The 10,504-nt window shown below is 46.8% G+C and overlaps 1 protein-coding gene across 1 annotated transcript; it reads right to left on the reverse strand.

The window, feature by feature from the left end:
- Positions 1–2,888: 2,888 nt before the first annotated feature.
- LOC101620935 (glycine N-phenylacetyltransferase-like) lies at positions 2,889–9,203 on the reverse strand. The gene is made up of 6 exons (XM_004683433.2): positions 9,148–9,203; positions 8,269–8,364; positions 7,494–7,601; positions 6,460–6,586; positions 5,243–5,414; positions 2,889–3,723 (listed from the first exon to the last, which is right to left on the reverse strand). Exons 2-6 carry the CDS (start codon positions 8,344–8,346, stop codon positions 3,306–3,308), a joined length of 903 nt encoding a protein of 300 aa, XP_004683490.1. The 5' UTR covers positions 8,347–8,364; positions 9,148–9,203; the 3' UTR covers positions 2,889–3,305.
- Positions 9,204–10,504: the final 1,301 nt, after the last annotated feature.

The raw sequence follows: 10,504 nt of genomic DNA on the forward strand, positions 1-10,504 counted from the left end.
ACTTCTCCAAGCAAGACACGCAGGCAGCCCATGGGCCGTAGGAAACCTCCCATCGCTCCCCATCAGGGAAATGCTCATCCAACCCCCATGAGACACCCCCCCACACTGTGAGGATGGCCCCCATCTGGGTCAGGTGACCGAAACAGCAATGCTAGTGGGAGATGGAGGAAAAGGGCCTCTTGCAATGCTGGGACTGTGGACTGGTCAGTCCCTGTGGGCATGGCGTGGCGTGTTCTTCAGATGATAAAACTAGGTCTGTCATCTGACCCAGCTAGTCCACTCCTTGTATCTGTCTGCAGAATGCAAAACACCAGTTCAAAGGGACGCACACACTCCTGCGTTCACACGGCCCTACTCCAACATGCACGTTATGGAAACAAGGTAAATGCCCAGGAATGTATGAATAGATGAAGAAGACAGATAAAAAGACAAAGATAAACTCTTGCCATTTGCAACCACATGGATGAAGCTGGAGGTGGTGATGGGAAAGTGAAATAAGTCAGAAGGAGAAAACAAACATGGGATGTTTTCTTCTTGTTCTTCCCATGCTCTGCCATGGGTAAGACCCTCTGTGTGTTTTTATTTTTTTATTTTAATTTTTGGGTTACATGTTTGCTTCGTTATATGTATCCATTTCCTCTCACACTCCACCAAGCCACCCTTACTCATACAAGATCTAACCAGATCTAACCACTTTCACCTCTCTCATGTCCTCTTTTAATTAGTAAATTCTTTTTCTAAGTCCAAGGTATTTCCTGCTCTATTTTACCTGTTTGTTTTTTGATTCTTTATATTCCACAAATGAGTAAAACCATGTGATATCTGTCTTTCACTTTCCAACTTATTTCACTTAACATCACCAAAAGACACATCTATTTTCTACCAGATACTACTTCATCATTTTAACAGCTGCATAATATTTCATTGAGGATCTATTCTACAACTTCTTTATTTATTCATCTGTTGAAAGCCACATAAGTTGGCAATTGTGAACAGTGCTGCTATGTACATAGGTGTACGTAAGTCTTTTCATATTCAAATTTTCATATTTTTAGATTAATACCTAAAATTAATCTAAAATTAATGCTATTGCTGCATCATACAAAATTTCCATTTTCATTCTCTTAAGAAATCTCCATACTATTTTGTATGAGGCAACCCCACTTTGAACGCCCACAGACACAGGATGTGTTTTTCTTTACTTCCTCACCAACATCTATAATTTCCATACTTTTGATACAGGCCATTCTCAGAGTTGTGAGGTGATAGTTTACACCTGTGGTTTTGATTTGAATGCTCCTTTTAACAAGTGATGTTGAACCAGTTTTTATATGAAAATCTCTACTTAGTGAGAGCCAAGTACAGAAGGAATCAAAGACAGACTGAAAGTGCTTTGGTTTTGGTGTGGTGTGTTAACAGTGCTGAAGGGGAAGATCACCTCTAGAATGCAAACAAGCGTGTAAACTAATGCTTATACCGCAATAAAAAATTTTTTCAGTCTCTTTGTGAAGAATTTTCTTTGTTCCTGGAACTCCTCTTTAAGATTTTGTGTCTTTATAATCTGCCTTTGACTGACCTGCCAATAGCTCATTTAGCATTTTTTTTTAAAGATTTATTTATTTATTTGTGCATACAGAGCTGGGCCAGAGGTTCAGGGGCAGCGAGAGGCTTCACCAGAGACAGAGCGGGGAGCAGAACAGGCAGATCTACAAAGTACACTGCTGAGGGGAGCAGCGGGCGGGTCCCGTGCCATGTGGTCACCTCCAGGGCAGGCGGGAATCGAACTCATGTGGATGCGGCTTTAGCTTCTCAGTGCTGTGCTTCAACCCGCTGTGCTTCAACCCGCTGCGCCACCAGGGAGGGCCTCATTTAGCATTTTTAATCTTGTTTTAAACCCTTCCTGTGACTGGCCCTCTATTTCTGTATCCTTTACATGTGTCCCAGGACTTCTGTTCTCTTTTTGTTTCTCCATTTTGTGTTCACAACTTCCTTGCTTCCTAAGAATGTGTTACCTTATCTGCTTTCTTGTGGTTGGGATGCACTAGTTTTGGTTTTGGTTATCTTCTTTCTTTACCTTGGCAGGAGGTGGGGGTAGGTGTGGAGCTGGGACTTGTGTACTTGATCTCAGTTTTATGGAAGAGTAATTAGTCACCCTGCCTGTTTTGCCACAGTGTGGCCAGTTTACTGCTTCCATTGAGCTAACGTGCCCCTCTGCCTCTCCGGTGGTCCGTTCTGCAGTGGGTCCATGAAGACCGAGTCTCCTAAGGGGGGCGTGTGGGGGAAGCTCAGGTCATCAGGCTCAAGCTACTACATGAATTGGGCCTGGCAGGCAGGAGTCACCAGAGTAGGGGATGGCCCTATGGCCCAGCTGCAGCCATAGGCAAAGGTTGCCAAAGTAGCCTCTACTGCTGCCTCCCAGGATCGTAGAGTGTAAGTTCTGCATCCACTTGATACTTTGCAAGGGATTGTGGGTCCTCTCTCACCAGTCTTTTCTCTGCCACTGGGGACAGTAATGGAGGCTGGCATGGCTCTGCCTGGTGACCCTTTGATCTCTCACTTCGGGGAAGGGGTGGGGGGAGGGCACTGGTGGTGGACTCCCCAGTGTTTTAGGTCCACCCTGTATCTGAGTGCCCACACCCCCTTTATGGGAAGTCCCTCCGGGACTTTCAGCGTTCTGAAGCACCTCTTGGTGCTGGGATACCTGACACAGCCTGTTTCTGGAATCTACTTTCCTCCCTCACTCCTGTCCCTCCTCCCCTGTCTTTCCTTGCAACAAGCCCAAGGCTCAGGGTGAGTTCTCTGTGGGGCAGTCCTGGGGTTCTGTTGGGGGAACTTCCACATCTTCCTTGGAGTAAATTCTTTTATAGATTGTAGGGGAAAAGCTGACCCCTGACCTCTGTTCCACCATGATGTGTGTATTTCAGGTTTATTTTATGTGTCAGTCATATCACAGGGAAGTTGGGTGAGGGGTTCGGAGGGAGAGTAATGGAAAGGGAAACAATCATTCTATCTGCAGTACCACAGTGTGGCAACACTGCCCAGATATACCCACTGGCACAACCCTTGCGTTGGGCCAGAAAAGCATTAGCGCAGCATGCAGACAAATAAGGATTCTGAAAGTGCAGAAACAACGGAACAGGGAGACCTCCCCCTCTAGAGCGTTCTGGCTGTGGAATCTGGCAGATTTGCAAGTGATTTGCGAGCAGGGTCTAACAACACAGTGCCTTTCTGAGGATTCCAGTTTATTCTTGTTCTCTGCCTACCCATCCATTCCTCCTGCCACGTGACCAGCTCACAGAATATGGTCATGTGTTCAGGCTGTCACAGGGGACACAGTGCCACTGGTTCCAGTCACAGGGCAGGGGGACATGTTGCAGAGTGCCAGTCATTTTCTGTATGGATTTGTTATTTTTGGCTGTATGGCCATATGCAGGGAAGCCACGTTTTTCCAGATCCTGCACATAGGCCCAAATGACATGGGTGATGAGGCCCTGGACCCGGTACTTGGGCAAAGTGGCTCCCATACGCAGCTCTCCTGTGTGGTCCATCAGGGCCCAGGACACCGGGGTCCCCTCAGGCCCCAGTAGGCAAAAGGAGGGGAAGGTCCTGATGCAGCGCTCGATGAATCTCCTGCTCTGCTCATTGCCGCCAAAACCCCAGAACTGGTTCACCAGGGCCGCGTGGGGCACGTCCAGGGCAGAGAACTTAAACATCTCTTGGTTTCTGTTGAGAACAAGAGAAAAGAATAACTCATAACACAGAACATCATAGTAACCTTCCCCAAAATGATTTTCTGACTAGCTATGTGATTTTTGACTAGACTATGCCATGTTTTTGCCTCCGTTTCTTTTATAAAAGATGATACTAATGACAGCTCTGTCAAAAAGCATATACGAATATTGTAAAACCTATTGCCTGCTAAGTACCTTAAAATTATGCCATCTAAACCAGTCAGAATTACATGAAAAAATGAGAGTGTTCTCACATTTGCTGTGACTTTGCACATAAAAGGGAAGAATTGACATGGCCTCTGTTGTACGAGTTAGTAAACAGGAAACAAACAAATGCCCAAAGCCCATGTTAGCAACTGTGAAGTCGGAGAATCACAGAATCACAGAATCTCATGGTGTTGGTGTCAGAGGGTCTTTGGCCACTGTGGGAAACAGGTGTCCAGAGGGAGGCAGTGGCCCCCCGAATTGCAGGTGTTTGAGGGGTTCTGCCATGCCTTCCAGAGGTACCGGAGAAACCTACACTGTGGAGCTAGAAGATTTACTGCAGAGCTTCAATTATGCCCTCGACCTTCCAGAACAAGGTATTTCAGTACCACAGCTTGCTTTTCTGCTTCTTCCAGGAAACTGGGGAAAGGGTCTCCTCTCTGATTCAACTGTGGTGATAGATCTGAGCTGCTTCTTGGTACCACAGGAGATACAATGTGATTAAGCTTTTCAGGATCTCTGAACACACAGAGGACCACAGCCCTGGGCCCCTGCAGACCAAACACAGGGTCTGAAGTGGTATTTGGGTGACTGAACGGATGGGGGAAATACCTGATTTATGTCCTGGAAAGCTTGTGCCCTGCTATGACAAATCAAATGTGTATTTAGTAAATGTCTAAAGCGTGTTCTGGCTCCTGAGGATGTGACAGGGACATGGTGCTTGCTCCTGTGGCATTTGAAATATTGAGGCGAGGATGAGCAACAGGTGGATAAAAGCACAAAGTAGCTCATTTCAGATAACGACAGGAGCAGTGAAGAAGTGGGTTTTGTGATGAACTTTCGGGATGGAGGTAGATTAGACAGGGTGCTCTGAGCAAAACTGTCAGGAAGTCACATTAGAGAACATGAATCGTAAGGAGGAGGCCCATGTGTGCAGGCCAGAGGGGATGCCGTTTTAGGCAGAGAGCACATGTGATGGCCCACAGGTATGTGAGAGATTGTAAGGCCAAGTGGTAGGAAAGTAGGACAGAGCAGCTGGTGGGGGTGACCGAGAGGGACAAGAGGAAGCCCAACAAGTGCAGGTTGCCAGGTCTATGGGACTGTGAAGGTCTTTGAAGGAGTCTAGATTTTATTCAGGGTGAGCCAAGAGAAGTCGATGGCGCTAAGCCTGGGAATGGACCTAATGCCTGTTGCAGCAGCCAGGACAGGGATATAGGGAGGGAAGAATGAGTGTCAGGAGAAGAGTTGGGAGGTCTCAGCAGCAGTGCAAGGGGTGAGTCTTGCAGAGCATCTTATGACAAACTCACATGGGCTTGGGCTCGCCAGACATAAGAGGTAACTTCTTTGTCTCCCACACAGAAGGGAGCAGTTCCTTTGCCGTCTTGGGTGTCATATAAAGAAAGCATTGTGTTTGCTTGACCTTAACCGAGTTAGCAGCGGCAACATTCTGGATCACCTCATGCAGGCTAGACTGTGAACCTAGAGGCAGGGAAAGAAAGATCAGCACTAATTAATTGTTCAGTTCCCTCCCTGGTGGTGCAACAGGTTAAAGCCCAGCACTACTAAACTGGCCGCAGCAGCTTTAGCACGAATTCAATCCCCGGCCAGGGAGCTGAACCACATGGGTAGGAGACCTCTCCTTCCCCAAACTGTGTACTTCATCAGTCTGTCTGTCTACACCATCTCTAGAAATCCTATTACCACCCTGGCACTTCTGGCCTGTACCCCAGTTCTGTATACATAAATAATTAAAAAAAAAACCTAATTGTTCAGGTTAGGTACAGAAAGAAACTCCCCAATGGAGTTGGCAATAGCTGTGTGACTGTGCCACTTTCCAAGAGTGCCTTCTCTCACCCCACAGAGCTAACACTGATGATATTAGTGGGCAGTCAAGGGAAAGGTTGCATGTATACAATGTTAGTCACTTCATGTGTTCACATATTACATGCCCAGGTGCTGGTCTAATTCCACCTAATTCCACATATAATCCTTATATTGGTCCTATGCTTCAGGTGCTTTCACTATCCTCTACTTTATATACAAGAGGAAACTGAATAACAGACATGACATCAGTTGCTCAAGATCATAATGCAAGTTAGCAGGATCAGCGAGGATGCTGTCCCATGGGCTGACTGCAGCAGTTATGGCCATAACCATGGAAGTTGTTCCTGTGACCTGGGGTTGCCCTCTGTCTCAAGGTATGATGACTGATTAAGAGCTCTGCTATAATACCTGATCTTCCTAGTCCTCTCAAATACACCTGCAGAATAGATCATGTATACTCAGCTAACAAGACATGGCATTGCTCACAGTTCTTTAGATCAACCCACAGTTTGCACCGTGGGGATTCTACACACCCCACTGAAGTGGAGGTGGCGGTGACACAGGCATGAACGTCATGCTGAGGGCTAGCGTTGGCAGAGAGAGGTGAAAGTTATCAGGAATGTGCTCAGGCTGAAAGTTAAACTGCAGGTGCAGGTGTGAGCGTCACGGAGCCAGCAGGTGTTCCGGATCCTGCCCTTACTTTGGATCTGTAAGTGCTGTTTCCAGTTGACGACCTCAGGTGTGCCGAGGAATTCTTGGCAGTTCTTGGGGTGCTTGGAGAAGATGAGGTAGGTGTTGGTGTAGTGGTAATAGTTGTCTGTCATCTCCTGCCAGGTCGGGTAATAGGAAATAAACCAACGTGACTCTACAAGGGATTGGACACTTAGTATTTCATGGCACTATATTTTCATAAGCTTAAATATTGATTTTCTTCTTAACCCATTCCTGAGTCATTTAGGTCATGACACAAAGTCAGTGGTTTAATCAATAATTCAATGTATGATGAAGCAAAATTTGCTGAAGTGATGTTTACATGTCACATTTCAAATCACCCACTTGCAAAGTATTCTGTAACTCTATCACCCTCCAGCAAAAGAAGCTACTATTAACAGAGGCAAATTTCCATTGTGAGAGTAAATCTTGCTCTACTGCACAGAGCTTCAGAACATACAGTGTAGCAATTGACACAGGGACCCGTAAATTAGAATGTTCACTTACATATAAAATGCAGACACAGACTGTCTGTCAGGATAACACACTATTATCTCAAAAAAGTCATTTGCATCCCCAGCAAAATGATGCACAGACATTCAAAAAACCTCGCAGAGTTAACAGCGTCAACAGTGGGTCTACCTGAAGCTGGAGAAAGTCCCGAGGTCGGTCGCCAGCAAGGGCAGGCTCCCGGGAAGCGCAGCCCAGCAAAGTCCTCATAACTCAGCGTTTGTGTCGCTGACAGTCAGCGCCCATCACAGAGTTGGGTGCTATCTCCTTTGCTTAGGGTGCGCCCTCTGCTCTTGCCTGCCTGTCAGGAGGTCATCAGTCTTCACAATCCAACTTGGATGAGTATGCTCCAGGAAGGGTATTTGATCCACCCCCGTTGACCTCTTTACCTATAGGTTTGGATCATCCCTTGGCCTGGGCACGGCTGTGATGCATTCGCAAATCTGCCAGGCTCACAGGGGCACAGAGCAAATTCGAGCAGAGAAGTTTTTCATCACACTTTTGACAACTTACCTGCTGCTGGGGGCGAACGACCACGGTGCCAAAGTCAGGCCACGTGTCCACCAGGGCCTGGAGGTTGAACGGGTTTCCCTGGTTCATGTGGAAGATGGTCCCGTAGACCTGCAGCAACCCAGGAAAAGAGGGGGTTCAGCTGATTAGGACAGATTCTCCCCTGGGAATCAGGTCCAGTAACCTCTAGGGCATCTAATTTACAGCAATAGTCTACTGATCACTCCCACTAAGAGACATCATTGTTCCCTCAAACGACCACCAAGTCCATCTCTATGGTGCAATATCTAAGCCCATTTCTAAATCAACATTTCCACCTCATCCTAAATTAAATGTCCTTTATGGGTTTTGATAAAACGGAAACTGAACTATTATTTGTTTCAAAGAAAAGTCATCATGGTTCATCTTTCACTGAGCACTTGATTGTTTGAGAAGAATAAATTAAACATTAATGTGTTACTTTGTCACTGCCATTCTGGGCAAACTGCCGTGTTGCATAACATGAGTCTTTACGAGGCACAGGAAGGTTTGGGGAACAGAACAGCAAGATCAAGGAGGAGACTGCTCCGAGTTCAGCCAGTTTAGTTGGCAGCTCGTGGTCAAGGCTCACATCTGGGCTCTAGTTCCTCTTTGGGATGTGGACACCCAGACCTGCCCCACAGGGAGTGATGGGAACTAGCTGAGATGAAATGGGTGGTGCCTGGTGCAAAACAGGGCTCAAGGAGGGCCCCTTCCCGCATGGGGGAGAGGGTGCTGGTTTGAGGTGTTGCATTCTCACCTTTAAGGACTCAGGAAGGCTCTTCCTCAGAGATTTCTCTAGCATCTGCAGCATCTGCCCACCCTGTACATGTAACATCTTGGCAGGAACCTTCACCTGAGAAAGGACCAAGAACATCAAAGAATGAGACGTAATGAAAGCCGTACAAAGACCCAAAGCAGGCAGACACCACTTCTAAAGGTGTGCACCCCCAACTCCCCCTTGTTCTTGGGATATTTCTTTGCACCCAAATTTGCTTCTGGTTAAGCTAAACATTGTCAGGCAGGAAGATTCTCACCAGGACAAAAGTCTTGGCATGAGGCTATCTGCTGAAAACAGCAGGCAAATATTATGGCCAGATCAGCATACCCAGCTAGACCACCTCACCAGGAAGCTACATGTACACAGGGATCTAGATAGGACATTTCAATCAGCAGATACAATGGAGCCCCACAAGCAACAGCCCCTATTTATGCCCCCCACAGCTTGTGCCAGACATTTATGCACCCCCTTCCTCTTCACATCCACCACGCACATTGCTCCACACATTCCTCCATGGACTTGCCCACCTTCCTTGAAGCTGATACCAAATAAATGTGAGACTTGGCTACTCCAGAGATGTAGCCCTTCTAGGCCTCTCTCTCACCAGTTGGACTTTGAGTTGTTTTTCCTCTGTCCAGTGTCACTCCCAAGGTTGCTGTCCACTGGGGCAACGCAGTGGCCTAGCCTCAGGTTGCCCTGTCATTTCACTGCTGCTGGCTTGGCTAAACTCCTCCTGATTTCCAAAACCAGTAATTTTGGCAGAAAATACAGCTGCCTCCTTTTAAATCTTCATTTTTATAACATGCAGGCGGCACTAGCATTAACAGATCTACTTCCTAAGTGCTGGGTCATTCCCACCTTGTTCAGAAAACCAGGGTAGGCCAGGAGCGACAGCAAGCCAGACTCCGGTTGGGTGGTTCTGCCCCCGGAGCAGGAAGAGTCTTGGAAAGAGCCTCTCCCGCCCCGCCCAGGCAGGAGAGGGTGTGTATTTAAAGGGGAAGACTAAAGGGGCTTTCTCTGCATGGACAAGGGGCCAGCTGGTCTACCTAACTGCTGCAGGTCATTGCGCCCTGAAAGGCCCTTTGTTCTTAATGGGCCACTGTGAGTGAGCACCAGGTGGTTCTAGGAGACATGGGTGTTGCCCACTGAAAAAACTGCTTAGAGGGAGGATCAGCTGCTCACCTGGGATGGCTGTGGGAGCCTGCATGCATCACCAGCCGGCCCTCCTTGTAGAAAAGACCCAACAGAGGATAAATTATTTAACTCCTCCATGCCCTGGAAAAACACCTCTTGGAGAGTGCAGTTGTGACCCCACAATCAATACAGGTAAGTGCTTGGCACAGTGTCTCGGCCATAGTAAGCAACAATCAACTGTTATTACTGGTATTATTACTCACTGTTACCATTAGCTGAAGCAACAGTCAATGCACTCCGCCAGCCAAAAATTCCGCAGGGTGACTTTTCCTCTGTATAAGGCTCTGTGGTGAGGGTCAGTGGGGGTCATCTGCAGAAGCTGGTGTGTGGCACATGAGGTCAGGCGTTTTAGCCTGTCGCTAGTACCTGACCAGGAGCACTGTGTCATGTGTATGAACCAATTTAATTATCACCATCCCCGTAGCTTTAAGAAAGTGAAACTTTTCTTCCTGAATCAAGACAATAAAAGAACAAAGGAATCATTTCTTATGCTCCTTTTTATGGGGGACAAATAAAGGATGTAATGTACCTTTTCCACACGTGACCACTAGAACATCTGAAAATGTCTGAAAGTGATTTCATCCTGCTCCTGCGATTTTCATTTAGATGTCAGAGGAGCATGGCTTCTAGCAATCTGTGTTTTTAAACTTTCCGGATTATTTTGGTTATCATTGGTCACCTTCACTGGGATATAATTACATATATTAATTAATTGTCCAAGTGTAAGCAGCTCATTGGGTGGATTTTGAAAAATGTATATATTTAGTATTTAGCATCAGGATGATAATATGTACAATTTGAATTCCAGCAAAATCTTCTTGTGTGCTTTTATAATCCCTCACCTTACTCCCAACCCCTGGGAGCCAGTCTGGTCTCTGGCTTCTGACTTTTCCTTTGTCAGGATGTCCAAATCAAAGAATAATCTCAGGTGTAACTTTCTGAGACTTAGAGGGCAGAATGCGGAGCCCCCCAGCGCCCCAAACCTGTCTGCTCGAAATGGGTTCTGCAATCCACCACATAA

The sequence above is a fragment of the Condylura cristata genome, unplaced genomic scaffold (genome assembly GCF_000260355.1).
Source record: "Condylura cristata isolate star-nosed mole 26May11 unplaced genomic scaffold, ConCri1.0 scaffold00015, whole genome shotgun sequence".
In the NCBI taxonomy this organism is placed as follows: domain Eukaryota; kingdom Metazoa; phylum Chordata; class Mammalia; order Eulipotyphla; family Talpidae; genus Condylura; species Condylura cristata.